The following is a 20,919-nucleotide window of genomic DNA, read 5'->3' as shown; positions in this document are numbered from 1 at the left end:
CACCATCCGTAGACGACGTAAAGATATCCGTCAGATAAAAAAAAAATCGTGGCAACATCGATCGAATACTCTGACTATATTATTTTGTATTTACATCTTTATTCTAAATCACAAGGTTTTAGAGTAAGTAAGTGTATAACAATAAAAAACAATGTGAAATTGTGTATAAAAATAATTTCATTTATTCAGCATATTTCGTTAATTTTTGCCTTGTTTTACATGGAATTATAATTATTTAAAGTATTCGCTCGAATATCATAGACACAAGGTAAAGTGAAGTCACAATCTCAGTTAAATGTCAATTCAATTGTCAGTGTCACTGTCATTTATCAATAACAACAACAAAAGTTTTACTTTTGAGTTTTGAAGTTATTTTGGAGGCAAAGCAAAAGTTAACTTTTCTATTTTATTTTAATAACTTAAGTGTTTCAAAATTCTTAAAAAATAGAATGTAGTAAAATTTGTTTACCTTATTTTTTTCATTATTCCAGTGAAAAAATTGTTATAATCAATTATGTTTGGAGAAAAAGTAATAGAATTGTTGAAGGAGGCTGACAGAAATCGTGAAACTATAGACCAATTTAATGTAATTTTAATGAAATATTCATCGTAAACCAATACTTTTTATGAGAAGTTGTTTAGTAATTTTCATTTATTTATAGGATGAAAAAATACGGCAAATTATAGAGGAAATGCACGTTTTGTTCAAGATGAATATGGACGATGCGTAAGTGTTTATTATTATGTTTAATGTTTAACTATACTATAACTTGAGTGACGTTGAATAACCTTAGTTAGATGAAAATTGCTGCTCACTGTCCACTTTAGTTAGTGTGTAGGCAAATTTGAAAGCTATTTGTATTTAACTAGTAGACATACATAAATTCCCTTGTCCTTATCTATACTAATATTTATTATTATAGAGGTAAAGTTTCTTGTATTGTAGGGGGTAATCTCTGGATCTATTAAACTGATTTTTGAAAATTCTTTTACCGCTAGAAAGCCACTTTATTTGTGACTGTTTTAATTGATTCACAGAAACAGGTTTGAAATAGCAGGCTTGTTTGTTATAAAGGGTTTAACAGGGAATAATTGACATAAAATATGGACAAAAAGGTATCCTAGACCTATCCTATTTATGTTTCCTTATGGACATTGAACATGTTAAGTTATAAAATGTTCAATTATTTAATTTAATAATTTTTTTTAGAAATGCTACAACAGAAAACAAGTCCCTGTGGACAACAGTTCAAGTGAGACATTCAGCGTTGGAAAGAAATAAGCGCTGTCTCCTAGCCTACCTGTACAACAGAATGGACAAAATAAAAACTCTTCGATGGGAGTTCGGCTCCGTCCTTCCTCCAGATGTACGAGAGTTACTCTCAGATACTGAATATGATTGGTTTTCTAAATACTCTACGAACTTGGCACAATACATGAGGTCTTTAGGTGAAGATATTGGTTACAGTGGAATAGACCTCACAGAGAACTTGAGGCCTCCCAAATGGTTGTATATAGAGGTGCTCTGCCTCACAGATTATGGTAAACTAGAGTTGGAGGATGGAGATGTTGTGATGCTGAAGAAGAACAGTAGACATTTCTTGCCAACTTCAGAGTGTCAGACATTAATTAGACAGGGTGTTTTGAAACAAATTGTTTAGTTCATTTGTTTGTGAGTCTAATTGTTGGGTGTGGAATATCATCTCCCTTTTAAAAGTAAGTGTGATTTAGACAATAGACCCACCACACCAATCAAAGGCACATTGTTTGCCATGGGGAGACCAAATGAATTTATATTCTGCAAACCTTAGTGGTAATGACCTGGACCATCTTACGGTGTTCAGTGAGTTAGGTCCTTGTGTTGCCACCAATTTCTTATGTTTGTTACTGTGAATTTCTGTATAAAACTCCCCAATGTGCTATACTTACTTTGTCTGATCCAGGACTCACTATCTATAGTTAAACAGGCTCACTTAATTAATGTAAATTGGCTGTAATGTCTGCTGAAACTTCTCAAATAAGGGTCTAGAATCTATGGTATTTAGATAATTTTATACTTAAAGAATTAATGTAAGTGTGCATTTTTGTGTGTTAATTAATATAACTTTGTTGTATTTGTTGCTTTACATAGCTTAATATTTTTTCTGTATGTACTATGTTTTTATGCTATTGAATTAATAATATAAACTTATTTATGCATAAATGATAAAAACTTTATCTGCTTTTTAAGAGGTTTTCTTTTTGATTTCTTTTGTAGTATACTTACCTTGTACTTGTTTATTAGAGCTGCATATGAGCTATTTTGAAGTCTATGGGCCAGCACAGTATGCACCCAAGTGTAAATAGCTCAATGTGGCACTGTAAAAATAATACTGAACTTGATTGCTGTCAAAAATGACCAACACCTAATGTTCTTATTATGTGGGAATCGAACCCACAGCCAAGGATACAACAGCGCCACGCGATTTTAAATATTTGTAATATAAATATTTATAGCTTGGCCAATTCGTTCCTAACACTCCCCAATGGTCCACGCGCTCGTCTTCATACCTTCGAAGTCCTTCCCTCTGCCCCGCGCGCACGATTACACACCCGCGCAGTCCTTTCTCCCGTCGCCCGCATACCATTGTGTCATCAATGAACTTGCAAAGCTATAGTTATTAAATACCTAATAAAGAAAATCCTAATAATTCTTCATGTTAAATTTTTAATTTAACATGAAGAATTATTAGGATTTTCTTTGGAATAATTTGAATTTAGAATTAAAATAAAGTTAAATAATTTCCGTGGGAATACGGGGTTCAAATATAACCTGTGTTACACCCCGATAATGTAGTTTTCTACTGGTGAAAGGATTTTTCAAATCAGTCTTGTAGTTTTTGAGTTCTTTACATACAAAAATACAAATATTTCCTTTTCAAATATTAGTATAGATTATAACGATTAAAGACGTAAAATTGTACCTATGTAATCTCTAAATCTACTGAACCGATTTTGAAAATTATTTTACCTACCAATAGAAACACGATTTGAACAATAGTTTCATAGATGTACCCATATTCCGATGGAATCGGGAATTAAGTGTGTAAACCTCGAGGCGTCTGCTACTCAGGGTTTTATTTTAGTTAGCTACCGACAATGAGGTCCAGAGTTCGAATCCCGTATTTTCTTACAAGCAAAATCTCAATAGCAGCCCGGGGTTAGGAAGTTGGTGGTATTAGTACACTCCCGAAACTCGGAGAGCACGTGACGCCGACGGTCCTGCCGTTTTTCACCGGTCCAAGCATGCGAATGAAGTTGTTGGGTAATTAATAATCTTTCTAACATAAAATTGGAACCAACTTCAAAGACGTACCTATTTTAGTTATTTTGATTTTAACACAAAATTACTAAACCGATTTTTATGAATATGAAATGGTAGGTTGTTTTCTAATTGCTTTCTACTTACATTTCTGGACTGAGCTTGTTTTTTTTATACTTTATGCAGTCGGGTTTATTTATTTGTTTAATTAATTTATTTATTTCACACTTTTTAGTTACTATAGATGGTTAATTTCGGATTTATTTATTACGTGTATTACAAAGTACGATAATTTATACGTCCAACCGAGGTTAAGCAAATATTCAAAAAAATCTACGGAACGCTCGGTGGGCGAATCCGACTCGCACTTAGCCGATTTTTATTATTAATATATTTAATTTAGTCTATTTTATAACTTCACTTCACAAACCTGCTAGCACCTATAGCCATCCGCCTCGCGTATTTTGTATACAATACGACAACTAACAATTGACGTTTTTCTAATTGTAGTTTTTTTAAACATGGCCATGATATACCATTTTAGAATCCTTACACAAAGCTCTTGAATTTGATACCCATATTGCAATATTGTACTGTATGTTATCAGAGGATCTTGAGTTACTTTGGCCATATAGCCCGTCGCCTTCCCGATAACCTGGATAAAGTAATAGTGGTGGGCAAGGTGCAAGAGAAACGACCACGCGGCCGATCACCTACCCGCTGGTCTGACCAGGTTAAGTCACTCACTGGACTCCCTGTAACAACAGCCATTAGAAAAGCTGAGGACCGGACTGTGTGGAGGGGAATCGTTAACAACGCATCGAAGGGACTGCAGTGCGGACACGACCTTCAGCAATGAAGAATGCGACCAAGAAGAGAGATTGCAATATTAGAATTTTTTTTTTCACCTCGAGTCTATAGCGTCTCACAGTCGTCTTGTTAGTTTCCCCTATCTAAGAACACTTGGGTTATTGAGACAAATCTAACGATATCCTAATTACGTAAATCCGTTCAGTGGTTTGGAAGATATGAGGTAATAAAGACTATTACATACATACATATATACAAGATACGCGCAAAAAACATAACCCTTCTTGCAGTCGGGTAAAAAAAAACATACCCGTCAAATTGAGAACCTCCTCCTTTATTTGAAGTTGGTTAAAAATACAATTATTGTTATAGGTAAGTAACATGATGACTGATTAAGATACCTAAGTTATTAAGTACTAATAATTCTCTCTTAGATACAAGATAAAGTTAATTAAATTATCAAGTGACCGTTATGAGATTAGGTACTGTCGGAACAGACTGATTATGTTGATGACTCATCATCATAACAATCAGTGGCGTAGCGTGCCACATAGGGGCCCTGTATCAAAATTAGTTGAGGGCACAAAGAATCGAAAATGCTTGATTAAAAAAATATGTCAGTGACCTAACCCTCAGTGGCGTAGCGAGACAAAATTAGTCTAGGGGTCTAAAAAAAAATTCTGGTGTTAAATTAAAATAAATAAGTATTTTTTATTGATTCCGTACTCTTTAAACGGAAAACTATTATTTTTTAAAATTCATGTTGTACAATAGCTACGCCCCTGATAATAATGTCCGTTACCGAGGATGCTACCGAAAACTACTAGCAAGCAATAAAACTGAATATTTCATAGCCCATTCCAGAAAGAACCCGAAGACGCAGGTCTTATGAGGTTGTATATAAATTATAAACAAAAAAAAATGTATTTCACAGAATTCTTGTGTGCGTTACCAATGCCGATTTCCCTATTCGCCACAAATTACGCGAAATTTCCCAAAGTGCCCACTTTTAGAAATAAAGGAAAAAAATAAAATTAATGGAGTTAATTTTTTTAAACGCTTTGACCTTAAAATCCTTACAATTTAACTTTTTTTGGGATTTAATGACAATCACCCTGACTTTAATTGAGTATTTTTATTTCCTCGCAATTAAATTACGTGTATTTGGTAGTCTGTTTCTGTTCACTGTAAAACTGCATCTAGATTTCAATAAATCGACTGCTAACTAAAATCAACTAGTTTACGTATCATCATCATCAATTTGAAGGTTCTCCCAAAAAATGGCAACGCTTCTTGTACTTACGTAAAGTAGTTACTGAACAGCAAAAGGTAGAATAAGCTCGTAGATATAATTTGTGCAGTCGGATGCACACCTGCGCGCAGGATATTGCCTTGTAGCTGTCTGCCGTTCACGTCGTATTACCAGTTAGCTTAGACGTTGGAATTGGATCCCTGCAGGCCGACATTATAGATACCTACTGTAGGCTCACTTACTAACGCCTATTGGCGCCATCGGGCCTTGACTGCGATTGTATTGTTTTTTGTTGTTGTTTATTTTAATTAACTTTTGTTTGTGCCCGTGAAGTCACCCTCTTAAAAGGCTTCCACTGAAAACCAGCGCTGCAGCTAGCTGCAGCATTACGCTGAGTCCTTTATTTGGTCAGTGCTTTTCTTTTTCTTTTTTTATATAATATAAAAGCTTATTAGTATTTATATGTATATTATAAGTTTTTAATGAACAAATAAAAATAAATTTTTTTCTTTCTTCTTTCTATTGTCTTTTTCATAACAGACTGACTGACTGACTACCTACATGGTAGTCCAACGACTTTTGAAAGTTATCTTTTAGTTGAAGTAGCAAAATTCATTTCTCCAATTATGCTTATCAACAGGGCGTGTCTGATTGCATATGTTGGTACTAAAACCAAATCCTATTGACACAAAATTCATCAGTCAGCGCAAAACTGCGTAGCAAACTATCGGATCAGAAAATTGTATATAGACAAAATTTGGATAACAAACCTAAATGTAAGTACGTAGATATGTTTAAATAATAGCATATACTTAGATAACAACATAGGGAGGTAAACCTACTTTGTGTAGGATTTAGGAAGTTGTAATTCTGAATCACTGCACTATTAGGGACAGCAGGCTGCTGGTTTGGACAAGAGTAGATTAGTCATGTCATAGTACTACGTAGGAGTTAGGTATTGGTGAAAATTACGCGTAACTGTTGATGTGCCATCGGTGCGGACGTCGGCAAACATTCCTTACGCGAGGTTTTCCCGTCGTTAGGAAAACCCACTCCAATTTAATGTTGGCACTGTTCAGCAGTCGCGAACATGTACCTACTGCATTTATTTGCATACACGTGTTGATATTTATTTCGGAAAGTAAGAAAGGAAACGATGATGTTTTGTTTTTTATTGCGAAAGAATACAATAAAAAAACTTAAGCTAGGAGTAGGTACCTAAGTAACTTATCGAAATTTAATGAAAATTTTGAAAAATTTAAACTTCTATTTTATGGATTTTTGTTATTCAGATATAGCTCAAAGGTTGAACATTATATCTGGCTGAAATTTGATTCAGAGATAGATCGTAGTCTGGTAATATTCTGCTATGGGCTACTTCATGGTATCCAGATATGGCCCCGTGGAGGCGTGGGGCATATTGCATAGGTCTTACTTACCTACTCAACTCAATTGTGACCAGTAGCGTTTAGGTACAAGGTACTCATTGGCGTAGCTTGCCTTGATGGGGCTCTGTATCAAAAATAGTTGGTGTTGCCCAATAGACGAGCGGCAAATCCCGAAAATCTCCTGTAATCCGGGGCCCGGTATCTATGATACGACTTCTACGGCCTACGCTCCTGAAGGTACCTATCCTACTACATGTACAAGTCAACGAAATAGTATTTTTCAATTTGTGACATATGGCGTGGCAAGCCACAGACTGTGACAGATTTTTAAATCTTTAGAGTAAGTAGGTACCAGAAAAACCAACCGCTAAAGCGTTGTTGTCTTTCCAGGAAATAGTTTATCCGCCTCTTGAATAACCGGGCGACTCATAGTGGGACTATAATTAATATATTTGCTGCAAATGTTTCTGCCGTGAACAGGGACTTAGGTTTTGCCGCAGATTTACACAGAAAATAATAAAGTTTATTAATTGCACATTAAATACCTATAAATTTTTCCCATTTCGTATTAACACATCCGATCTTACTCGTTAATATTTTACGTAGCTATTTGGAATAAACCAAATAGCTACGTAAAATAATATCTTTTATTATCATCAGTAGGTACCTAACCTACCTAAGCACTAATTACTATTTGACATTACTTCAATAATTGGAAATTATAATACATATATACGCCGTGGGGTTCTGTGAATGCTCGTAGCCGTCGTAGGGTACAAAGTTCGAGCCCTGCTTTAGGTCTTACAATATACTGTAGAACTTCCAAGTTCTAAAACAAGGCAGAAATATTATCGTCATCGATACTTCTTTGTTATATTGTGCTGTTTGTAGGAGAGAAGGCACTTGTTTCACGAAACTTTATGTGAGTATTTGAGAAAGATCATAGCGAAAGCCCGCGCTTTGTCGGTAGGGTGGTAACTAGCCACGGCCGAAGCCTCCCACCAGCCAGACCTGGACCAATTAAGAAAATCTCAATCGGCCCAGCCGGGAATCGAACCCAGGACCTCCGTCTTGTAAATCCACCGCGCATACCACTGCGCCACGGAGGTCGTCTATAAGACCGTCGTAAGATCGATGCCTTGAAGATGCGATGTTGGAGACGTTTGTTGAGGATTCCTTTGATGGTGTTCAAAACCAACATTTCCATTGAAGGAACTAAAGATAAAACTAAAAGTTTTTGTCGACTTTTACGAATTTTGAAGTTCTTTGGCCACAGCTCCAGAATTCAGGATTCAATTGAGCGGTTGTTAGTAGGTACAGGGTCAAGTCAAAGGCAAAAGATCCAGAGGTCGAACTCCAACCCGCTGGACGGAATGTAGATAAGCATTGCACAAAAGCGACGTTTATCGCTGCAACCACGACCACTCTGCCAAGAGTGAACGATTAAGAAGAAGACCTACCTACTCGTGCCTATGTGGTTTGTTGTAGGTAGGTACATAAGTAGGTTAGCACATAGAAACCTTAATTTATTTATTTAATTATTTATTTTAATATCTTTATTGCAAAACGTAGGTAGGTATATACCTAAAAATCTTAAAACTATGAATATAAAATGCAGCGCTATTATTCTTTTAATCAAAACAAAGAACAACGTCATACCTAGGTAGGTATTTGACAAACACGGTGATTGGGAAAACCTTCTTATTATTTATTTACTTATCGTCTTGTTATTTCAGTTATCAATGATTACATATTTATCGACACAATTTTTTCAAATTTTTCTTTCTTGGATCAGTTTTTTACTATAACACTACTAATCTACTAATCTACAGTAAAATGTGTAAAATATAAACTACCGTTAGACCGGACTTCAAAAATATATAAATAGTACCTAAATGTAAATTGATTCGAGCATGAGATCGAACCCAGAATCTCCTGACTATAAAGTATGACATTCTCAGCTGCACCAGAGGTCGAGGTCACCACCTTTGACACTTTGGCCATGAAGTAGGTAGCTATCATCAAAGGCCAATGAATCATGAGCTGCATAGTCACATGGAAACCCTTGGTACTTTCGGCCGTGTTGCATCACGACCTGTAGAGAATCCGCTGCAAGTGTTTCATGGAATTCCCATTACCCAAACGAGTGAGGATGTGTTGAGATTTTCATACAATTTTTCATTGAATAACATGACTAAGCAAGTAAAACCGCGTAACTAATTTGAACGCCCCAGTTTTATTTCGATATCGAAATTTTGTGGAAACAATTAAAAAAAACCCAAAAATACCACCTAGCTACTTTTTCAGGGTTTTTTTTTGTAATGAAGTCCTTTACTGCGGCCTGCGGTTAGTTGATAGTAAAAGCATAGAAATAAACAAACACAAGCTGGAATGATTAAACTGTATTTCAAATAACTTATTACTCATTCTTAAACAAATCGTTACTTTGGTAGATGGATAATACATTAATTAAATTTACTTAACGCCACTTAATCACATGTCCACCTCTTTTTCCTAGAGTATATCCCACAATACCCTACCAACCTCAGAATAAAACCATAATCATTAATAAACAGTACAGATTAAAACATTTATCTGGAAGAAGGAGTTTTTATATGTTGTCTTATGTATTTATAATTATTTAAATAATTAAAAATCTAACATTCGGCCATACTGACTACAAGTTTGTCCTCAAACTTTGTAAACACAAATAAATTCTAACATTACATTATTATAAAGATTCACTGAACTATGTCTCATAGTATTTAAAATTTTAATTTATGTTTATTACCACAACTCATTAATTCTCCAATAATTTCTAATTATAACAAAAGTGAGTCCCAATTAATCTATTATTATTACTACTTGCTAAATTCACTGATTTACAAGTAGTAAAATTCAATTTTGTCATTACAGATATTTTCTAATTTTAAACCTTGATTTAACAATATGTTGAAACACCCTACAATACATTTAATTATTCTTTAAGAATTATATAATTATAGTTTAACAGATTTCTCATTCAATATTTACAAATTGTGAATACAGACCTATACAGATTTTGATAGTGATTCTATTGATAAAAATCCAAACACTTAAATTCAGTTAAACTGGTATGTTAATTCTTGTTTTTACAAATTTGAAATAAATTCAATCTTTAATCACTTCCAGATTCAGTCCAATTACCCAAATTCATGACAAAATTGTCTGTCATTTTGTCATTCCTAAACTAAACTAAAAGTTATGTTAATATAAAGTTATAACTATGAAACCTCGATTCTACAGAGACAGTTCTTATAATCGCATTAGATCATACAAGTAAATCATGTACTTTGACGAAAAACAACATCTAGCGAGGTAGGTCTTATGTATGTCTGAGCTTCCAGATGACAAGAGGGAGCTTTACTCTAGACAGAGACTTATTAAATATTGTAATTAACTTAGACAGAGTAGTAGATTAATTTAAAGCATTAAGTACATAGACGATATGTAATATTTACAAATGTAATGTCTTTATCTTCTAATATTTGTCTGAGCTTCCAGATGACAAGAGGGAGCTTTACTCTAGACAGAGACTTATTAAATATTGTAATTAACTTAGACAGAGTAGTAGATTAATTTAAAGCATTAAGTACATAGACGATATGTAATATTTACAAATGTAATGTCTTTATCTTCTAATATTTGTCTGAGCTTCCAGATGACAAGAGGGAGCTTTACTCTAGACAGAGACTTATTAAATATTGTAATTAACTTAGACAGAGTAGTAGATTAATTTAAAGCATTAAGTACATAGACGATATGTAATATTTACAAATGTAATGTCTTTATCTTCTAATATTTGTCTGAGCTTCCAGATGACAAGAGGGAGCTTTACTCTAGACAGAGACTTATTAAATATTGTAATTAACTTAGACAGAGTAGTAGATTAATTTAAAGTATTAAGTACATAGACGATATGTAATATTTACAAATGTAATGTCTTTATCTTCTAATATTCGGCCATCCTTACTAAAAGTTTGTCCCCAAACAACACAAGAATATCATGAAATTATGACATTACTATAATATCAACTATAAATAGAACAATGTTAACAATAAAATTTTATAATTAATTATCACACAGCATCCCATAAGTTATTTAAAAGAATCCAATGAAACTATAATGAAATTCTTGATTTCTTCTATATACTTTTATCATAAAAATGTTAAATAAGAATAAGAGTGATACATATTATAAATAAACATAATGTTCATGTGAAGCTTTTGTCAATCAACTTATCTATTTTCATCATTTCAAAACATTATTTATATTTGTCAAATTCGTCATCATCAATTAATGGCATCTGCACCGAACCCCTCACCACCCAGTCCAGAACTAGTAAAGTTACAGGACTTTGTGATCGTGTTAGACTTCCAGATGATGTGTGACATCTGCACCGAACCCCTCACCACCAAGTCCAGAACTAGTAAAATTACAGGACTTTGTGATCGTGTTAGACTTCCAGATGATGTGTGACATCTGCACCGAACCCCTCACCACCAAGTCAAGAACTAGTAAAGTTACAGGACTTTGTGATCGTGTTAGACTTCCAGATGATGTGTGACATCAGCACCGAACCCCTCACCACCAAGTCAAGAACTAATAAAGTTACAGGACTTTGTGATCGTGTTAGACTTCCAGATGATGTGTTGCATCTGCACCGAACCCCTCACCATCAAGTTCAGAACTAATATAGTTACAGGACTTCATGATCGTGTTAGACTTCCAGATGACATGTGATAGAAGATAATCAAAATATAAAATCAGATATAAATACATATACATACATTTTTAAACGACTTCAAAAAAAAGGAGTTTATCAATTCGTTGGAATCTTTTTATATTTATTTATTTATTTTATTTTGCTGTGTAATAATCAATAGAGAAATTATTATACAACAAATATATCCATAGTCATTCACAAAACAAATAACGGTATATTAGTCGTCATAACACTACTATACTATAATACTATCTAAAATATTATCGATAACACCGGCCGACAAATGAATACTTTTTGAACGTTGTTTTGATTTCAGTAAAAATTATCAGTAATTTATAGTATTTTGAACACAAAAATACCTGCACAATTACTCTATCACATCAATTTTTTTTTTACAAAAAGGAAAACTAATTTTACTTTAAAAGCTTCTAACATACAGCAAAAATAACAATATCTGTATGATTGTCTTGCTTTCACTATATCATAGGTAGTACCAAAAGGTAGAGATTGTCTTTTGCTGTATGTCCAGTGTCCACTGCCTTAATTGTTCAACACGATTAGTACAAACTGCAGAGTTCACGATTTTATTTGTATTTTGAAGTCAAAATAAGCTACATATTTATTATACATATTTTCCACAAATTTTTCAGTTTTTGCTTAGAATCATAAAGTTTCAACAAATGTAACAAAATATATCTGGACTATTGTGACACTTTATAGAAGACGTTATGTTTATCAGACGTTTTCCAACAACAAAAAAAACCATTAACTAAAATATATATATTTTTTTTTTTAACAAAGGCACTATAACAGCTTATTTCCACGAAACGCGTTACAAATAGGTGTGTCGTTGTTATAACTGAAGTAATTTCTCATGAGAGGTTGCTTAATTCAAAGAAAGAGTGCCAAAACTCGAAAATTTCACTGAAAAATCAAAACTAGCGAATATATTAATTTTACTAAAAATCTGATGTGATATGATAAAATTAGGTCTGATTTCGTAATCAGCACTACAAAATCAGTAGAAAAAAAATAATTATATCTTGGACAACGAAAATCGTGTCGGCCTGTGTAATACATCTATCCTTATATTAAAATTTTACCAAAACACAAATCGTCATCAGTAAGTCATAATTAATGAATAACATCATGGATGTGAGCAAATATTTAAAATATATGTATATATGATATCAAAACTAATAACTCTCAATATAATACATAATTATAATATCATCATATCATAAATAAAAATACTAAATTTAAATCGTGTGTTATCAATACATAGTGTAACTTCTCTCATCTTTGTGATTTGGGTCAACTGTCGAATAGGGCTGTGTTCAACCCAATGATTATCATGAGAATCTCATATATCCCATATTCATCAATCAATATCCATGCATCTCGAATCTGTAATCAAATATTTTCACACAGTATCACATAGCTCAGTCACTTAATCGTTCAGATAAATATCATACTTGTTTGACAAATAATTTAATTTAACATAACTAGCATACCTAGCATCCAAGAGAAAATCAGTCTATAATTGAATGAACCTTAGACCCGGTACATAAAATGAAATAAAATGTTAAACATGTGTTAATCTATCAATTTACTTTAATTCAGACAAAAGACTCTTTCTCTTAAAGAAATGCTTTTTTTTTTAATGATAATAAAGACTTCTTGAAAATATTGCGATTTATGATTGTAATAATTTTAGTATGTAATCCAATCCTAGTAGTTATCACTAGATAAGAAAAGATGATATTTGACTATGTATTGTATAATTATCTTCAGACTACCCCCTTTTTTGTAATAATAGTAGCATAAACCTGTCTTAGACCAGACCACCCCCTTTGTTATATACCTCTAGTTTGCTATCAGAGGTTTTACCTATTCATTAATTTTAGTATATTCTTTTTTTTTTTTAATTCTGTTAAATTTCTTTTTTTTTTTTTTTTTGGCTATATCCATTAATTATTTTACTGATGTAATGATTTAAGTCTCTATATTGATTCATACTTGATGCAGACCACCCATCAGTTGCATGCAGGTACCAACAACTCGGTGGCGTGCACTTTGTAGATGCACAAATGTACTGACTACCTAAGGACCCAATACAAATCTATATTCAAAACCTATACCACTTAATATGTTGGCCAAGGAATTTTCTAATTTTTTTTTTTACCTTTAGTGTACTAGTATACCCTAGTTAAAACCTTATGCACATATCATTGTAACCATCCGAATATATAATTCTAACCACAACCCCATAATAATTACTAATTTTCATAATTATACAAAATGTTGCAATCTAATAAAATGCTAGAAATAAACAAATGAGACATGGATTAAATACACTAGTGTATCTGCAAATAATAAACTGATTGATTGAATCTAAAACAACAGCAATAGTATGGTTAATTTACTTGTATGTAGAATCTATACATCTGCACATTACCATTAATGAAAAGAGAGCCCAACGTCACCCACCCACAAAACTGTCAAAATATGTCTTAGACAAATATTTTACAACCTATTTATGGCAATCTGTGTCTCTTTACTTGAAGTCCATACAGACTGGGCTCTAAGACAATTTGTGATCAATGATATTATTATAATTAATTATTTATTACTCAATTGTCACACAAGTAACTTTTTAATATCACCCTAAAAAAAATCTCCAATTTAATTAATTATAAGATTTCATTAAGATGAATATCATAATATCTCTTAGTACTCTTGTAGATAAGCCGAATATAATAATATTCATGGATAAGAATCATTTACTGTGTTGCTGCAGATTGTTAATAACTGTTCTATACTAAATAGGCTGAAGGCATGTTGTCAACGCTTGAATAGTTAAATAGGTTTTCAAACATAACTACAAATTTATTTTTCAAGAAATCTATCAATCCAATTTCTTAAAAGATTTAAAAAAATTTATATTAAGTACATACAGTATAATCTACATAATGATATATCTAAGCAAATCCTATCTGAAAATATTGTAATAGCTGTCTCAAAACTTGTTATCAGGTACCTACATCAAGGCTTAAAATAATACTTGAACCATTACATAAAACTTCATATATTTTTAATTTTTATGTTATTCAGTCATAAAAACTCACATATAACAAATGTATAGTTTGAAGTTACAGGCACAAAAAAAAACAATATTTTAGTTAATTCATTTTAGTCCCATGTCAGCAACGGATGTAATGTAGTTCTATAATTAAGATTTCTCAATATTACATTATGCCAGTGTCCTACATCCTAACAACCCTAGAGTGGTCTGTCTTCAAACGTTAATTTCTTGAGCAGTGTGTATGTGTGTGTGTGTGTGTGTACTTTTCACTTAAATGATTTTGGTTTCCTAGATATAGTCATCTAACAAAAATGTTTTGACAATAAGCCAGACAAACTGACAACCTATCAACCATACTTAGTTTCACCTAGTGATTATTTATTCTTTGTAATTTTATTTCATATTAGTCACAACTGAATAATTTATGAGGCTGTTTAATCAAAATAATAAAACTCACCAGACACCTAGTTTAATATATTTAGACATCATTGGTATTTCTCATCCGTCAAACCAACAGGATTCCATCTCATATAACTCTGCAGCTAACACCACACATGCATCTTTTTATTTTGTTATTAATTTACACGTTCTTCTCTGTTCTCTCGCAGTTTTTCAAATAATATCCTCTTATGAGTGCTGTTGGACTGTTTGACTGTTTTGCTCATAAATATCGTCAACATGGTTTATGTGTGTTACGTTTACGTTTCTTCATTCTTGTTAGATATTGTAAGCATCGACAACCGACATCGCATAAATACTTTTACCGGGACCAGTGCGGCGTGCGTCCCATAGCCGTCAGTGGTATACATACCTACTTAATGGTTGTGCGCACGTATGATTTTTATCGCATTTCTCGTAATGTAAACCACTGTTTTCCCAAATTCACACTTCATTTAAATGCCGTTACATTTTCTTTCTGCAGATCGACTTTTATGTAGGTAATGACATCGTGTTCGTAGGTACATCCCACTTCTGATAAAAGCATAGAAATAAACAAACACAAGCTGGAATGATTAAACTGTATTTCAAATAACTTATTACTCATTCTTAAACAAATCGTTACTTTGGTAGATGGATAATACATTAATTAAATTTACTTAACGCCACTTAATCACATGTCCACCTCTTTTTCCTAGAGTATATCCCACAATACCCTACCAACCTCAGAATAAAACCATAATCATTAATAAACAGTACAGATTAAAACATTTATCTGGAAGAAGGAGTTTTTATATGTTGTCTTATGTATTTATAATTATTTAAATAATTAAAAATCTAACATTAGGAAGAATCGTAATATATCGGGAAATCTAACTGACTTGTTTGGCGTATTTCTACATCTATACTTAACCACAGACTCAAGTAAAAAAAAAAGTTAGTGATGTAATTTTATATATTAATCAATTTAATCTTTAAGCCTTTTCAATAATACCTGTTTTTAATATTGGGGTGCATAAAATAAACCGGATACATTACCTATATTTAGAAACCATCGCCGTAAAACATGTTGATTACGGAACCTAAAAAGATATGGTGTTATGATGGTGATAATTAAAGTGGCAAACGTGGCTAACCTTCATTTATAGGTACATGAAATGTGTGGGATTTGGCCTAAATAGACAAACTTAAGTTTTTAAATAAAAGCTGTTATATAAAATGTAAAAAGTTGATTAATTGTGGTTAGCTTGTACCTACCTATTTATCGTTGACATGTTTATCATATTGGTTTATGTAGGTAGGAGGTAAGTACTCGTACCTATACAAATTAGTATTATTAATTCAGTCAAAAGTCCGATGCATAATTTATACCAATACATACTGGCATCACATATGGAGGCAATTATGACACATAATTGGTCGTATCGCTCGCAAACATAGTAATTCCGTTCGCAGAGCGTTCGCGGAAGATTAATGAGCAATATAATTCCCGTCATTGTTTCCCGATGAGCGCAATGATCACCGCCGATCGTTCCGCGCGCCGCGATCGCGATCATTATGAGCTTTTACTTGTGATTGCCCAATTACGGGCCCGCCGGCCATAGCACTGATACGTCCCTAGTATACCCCGTGTTGCATATCTATATATGGTATATCTCTGCACTTCTATGTAAATATTACGTTGAAATATAATCATTATGAGCGTTTACATATTGTGATTGGCCAATTACGGGCCCGCGGGTCATAGCGGTGCTTATACCTACTAATACCTAGTATATAACCCTGTGTTACATCTCTAGATATATTACACCTCTTTGTTACTCCTAACTTAAGATGTGTTACATCCTCCTTGGAGTAATATATTATTTGGTTACATCTATGTGTAAAATATAAATATTACAGATTGAAACATACGTAATCATTAAGAGTTCCATTAGGGGCCCGCGATACATGGCGCGGAGGTGATGATAACGTAATCGAAACGAAACTTACACTGATGAAAACAGTGTAAGTAGTTTCACATAATTAATGTTGTACTTATACCTACAGGTATAAAATTATTAAGTTAGAATACTTAATAAACGCAACAATTGGTTTTAATCCAAATTTCTGATGAGAAAAACAAGAGAAAACAAATTATTAAGGCAGGATTACACTAGATCAAAGAGGATTTCTTTCGAGATGCAGGTTTTCTCTCGAAGATAGTTTGTCAGCTGAGGTCGTCAGCGCGTGATCTGATTACAATATCAAAAGCGTTTATTCATCACATCAGAAACGCACTTGTGTGTGGAACTGTAGCATCAACAAAACAGTAATAATGATTATAAATTACAATAATAAAATTAGCTGGGTACCTAACTATAATTGTTTTTGTTTTGGTATTTTGATTTACGTCACTCCCTATCACTCTAAATAATTTAACAATGCGCTGTGATGACATCTGACATTATCCTTTAGTTTACACACAATTCACAAATGTGCTCGTATTGTCACCATAATACGTAAGCAAAGTCGTTATCGTGAAACATGTATGTTTATATACAAACTTAGATACCATCTACTTCTGTGCAGTTGAAATATCACGTAGGTATAATAATAATAATAATAATAATAATAATATCGTTTATTTGCAAGAATTACCGTTCCTTACAGTATTCAACCAAATTAATAGTGTGCAAATACATGGTGAAAAAGAAAAAAAATACAAACAGTGAAATAAAATTAAGAAAAATATAAATACAATCAGTCACAATAACTTAATTAAATTAAATAAAATTATAAAATAAAAATAACACAAATAGTCCCCAAATTAAATGAAAAAAAAAAGAAAAGAAAAAGTTACAATTACAATATAATACAATAATTGGAATTAAAAGTAAGTACGAGTATGTCATAAAAAATTAAGTCAAATATTCCTTAATGTCGTAGTAGCCCTTATCAATAAGCCATTTATTTAATTTTATTTTAAAATGGGGCAAGCTTAATTTTTGAATGTCATCTGGTAATTTATTAAATATATGAATGAAAGTATTTTTAAATTCACTTTTCGGTACCGACAGCAGCAGACCGTTAAATTGGCCGCTCTGTGAGCAGCCGACTGACGAGGATTGCGACGTGCTCCAGCCGCCATGGGGTTTAGTGCAGACAGAAAATTATGATTTAATTGTTGGAAATTAACAATTCTTCGCGCGCAGAGGGAATTTATTGCTGCATTAGGACCTCTTTTGACACGTCAAACATTGATGTTGTCTCACATAATGATGTTTGGACGTCCTGTCGCCAGGAGTTGTCTGGTAGAGTGTTAGATTTAAAACAGATGAGACGAAACTGTTGTGAACTTCGTTTTGTATATTGATTAAATTTATAACATGCTGAAACATCGAGGAACCAAAATTTTAGAAAGGAAATCCAAAATTCAGATAGATATTCATTAGTCCGGGGCATGTAAACTTAACTATAAACTAAACTAATACTATTTTACTAACAGAAGACATAAATTCAAAACTTGATCTCGTGTGCTTCTGTCTAAAGAACCAAATTATCCAGTTAATGATATTTTCTCTTTTTTAATTTCGTTTTACACGTCAATTACACGTAGCCGGGGCCACTTTGCCAGTCAAAGGAAATTGTAATTTTATTGTTTCTCTGTTATTAAGCCAGCGCCTCACATAAGTTATAAGCAAATATTTGAAATACCTACTACATATTGATAATAATAAATTAGATCACCTGTATCCATAAACTTATTAAGACACCTAGAGCTCCAATTTATATTTAATTTAATCTATTGGATTTTATTTAATCCAATAGAGCTTATTAGATACCAAAGTATCTAAATCCGTAGCGATTTCATGTTTCAACATGTGGTAGTTCTATAGTGGTAAGTGTATCTGCGTAAGTGCTCGTATGTTGGTGTTTTAAAACAGAAGTTTTAGGACGCCTTTTGTACTGGTCACATGTCTTCTCTGTCCTGTAAGTAGCATGTTCATTAGACTCAGTACTATCACAGTATATCTTTACTCTGCTATTACGCTGCTCAATGCGCTTTGACGGGCTTAGGGTGATAATGGTTGACTTCGTAACAATCGCTGCTTATCAGGTGTTAATTATAACGGCTTATCTCACTGTTATTTTGAATTTCTTGGAAAAATGTAAAACCCAATAAACCTATTATCAGAGGCAGAAATATATTATATAGCTTAATCCCTGAACGAATGAGTCAGTCAACAGTGTACTAGAGAACATTGTTGCCGGGGTTTGAACATCGGATACCTACATGATCAGGTTAACCTCTGGTGTAACATGTCAGACAACAGAATATATAAGAGAACATTATTGTCGTATAATGAACATTTTTCCGTCCCCGGCGCGGACGACAGCGGCACAATATTTTATTAGCGAGACAGGTCTTCGCCAGACCGTTAAATTGCGTTCCCTGCTTTGTAATAAATGCAGACGTGGCGTTTACGGCCGATGACCCCGACGGACATTCCGACGAGCTGATGTGTTACACTTTTTTCTGATTGTATATAAATGCTGCGATCAGGATGTGCAGTTTTAGCCAACCCCCCCCCCCCACTTGTTGGACTAACGACATGAAACGAGTTGCCAACAATAGCTGGATGCAGGCGGTTCGGGACCGTCGTCTTTGAAAGCTCACGAAAGGCCCATGTAGACGTCGATTGATAATGATGAGATGAATATCTTAGCATTATTACTTTAGGTTTAGTTATAAAAAGTTTTGATAAAGACTATAAAATAACATGATTAAATTGCTGTCACCATTCGCAAATCCATTTTTCGTAGTCGGTCAAAACTATCAACTCGTTTGTAACTACAACAGCAAGTTAAGTCTATTCGTACACAGAAAATGAAAGAGTTTTCAAAATCAGGACCGTTTTCCGCTGTACCTGCGTCCTGCGAGTTTCCACAAAAAATGGCCGCCCATTGAAAGGAATACAGCCCGCTATAAACAGTTTTCATTCCATTATGGATAGGTATACGGGCAAATTGAATAAACGGCGGGCAGGCCGGGCGAAATGTGAAAAATACTCGGCGCCCTCGCCGGCGTGCTCGCTCGGCTGTTTCTATTTTCAACAGAGAGATGTATCAAAAATGACGATGCTACTATTTCTTACTAACAACGATTTAAGACCTTCTTTATCATGGTTTCCAAGGGTTATTTGCTTATGAGCCCGTCAACCTCAAAACTTCGTCATTTTATAAAAGCAGAAAGTTTGTTAGCTCAAGATTCTACCATAAGTACAGTAGCCATTTAAGGTGTTTGGACCGTGGTGGCTTTGAGGCTTTAAGGATCGTTTGGTATTTGGTATTGGTAGCAGGTTTTAAGGATCCAGACCCTCAACTTTCTTTATACTTAGAAGGTTGAGGGTCTGGAAAGTGTAATTTTTTCATGTTTTCTTCGACATAATATGAGAAATTACCTATATTCCCATTTGCCAGTCACTATAATTCCACTCATACAGTTAGTTATACGTGTATAAACATCGTGATAGAATAGCGCTTCAGTAGGCTTAATACACATACCTGTATCATTGTATTTTTTTTATCGATTTTAATCGATTCAGAATCGTTAGGACAACCTTATTCTTTATATGCTGGTCACATTATTTTTATGTTTGACGTTTCCAATTGTCATTTCAGTCTCTGCTTTAAAAAAATAGACTTTAAGGCCTACTAACATGAGATATCTCATGAAGAGAAAAATACATTTTGTCGACCAAGAACGGCGGATATAAAATATCGCATCTCTTCTTGCATCCCATCGCAATTAAATTTTCAATGCCGCTTTGGTCGACTATAATAATTATGTCCTTATCTTCACAAGATATCTCGTGAACGCATTGAGTCTGCTTAAC

General features: G+C 33.4%; 1 protein-coding gene across 2 annotated transcripts; it reads left to right on the top strand.

Annotated features, from left to right (window-relative positions):
- Nucleotides 1–322: 322 nt before the first annotated feature.
- Nucleotides 323–2,231, top strand: LOC112043667 (DNA replication complex GINS protein PSF1). Of its 2 annotated transcripts, none has more exons than XM_024079178.2 (3): nucleotides 323–586; nucleotides 663–727; nucleotides 1,211–2,231. In XM_024079178.2, exons 1-3 carry the CDS (start codon nucleotides 515–517, stop codon nucleotides 1,659–1,661), a joined length of 588 nt encoding a protein of 195 aa, XP_023934946.1. In that variant the 5' UTR covers nucleotides 323–514; the 3' UTR covers nucleotides 1,662–2,231. The 2 variants fall into 2 exon arrangements, with proteins under 2 accessions (XP_023934946.1, XP_052739339.1); XM_052883379.1 differs by having other exon boundaries at nucleotides 643–727.
- The last annotated feature ends 18,688 nt before the right edge of the window (nucleotides 2,232–20,919 follow it).

Source organism: Bicyclus anynana, chromosome 9 (assembly GCF_947172395.1).
Source record: "Bicyclus anynana chromosome 9, ilBicAnyn1.1, whole genome shotgun sequence".
NCBI classification, from domain to species: Eukaryota; Metazoa; Arthropoda; class Insecta; order Lepidoptera; family Nymphalidae; genus Bicyclus; species Bicyclus anynana.
Note: the sequence above shows the minus strand (reverse complement) of the source record. Positions and strands in the feature narration are given on the sequence as shown.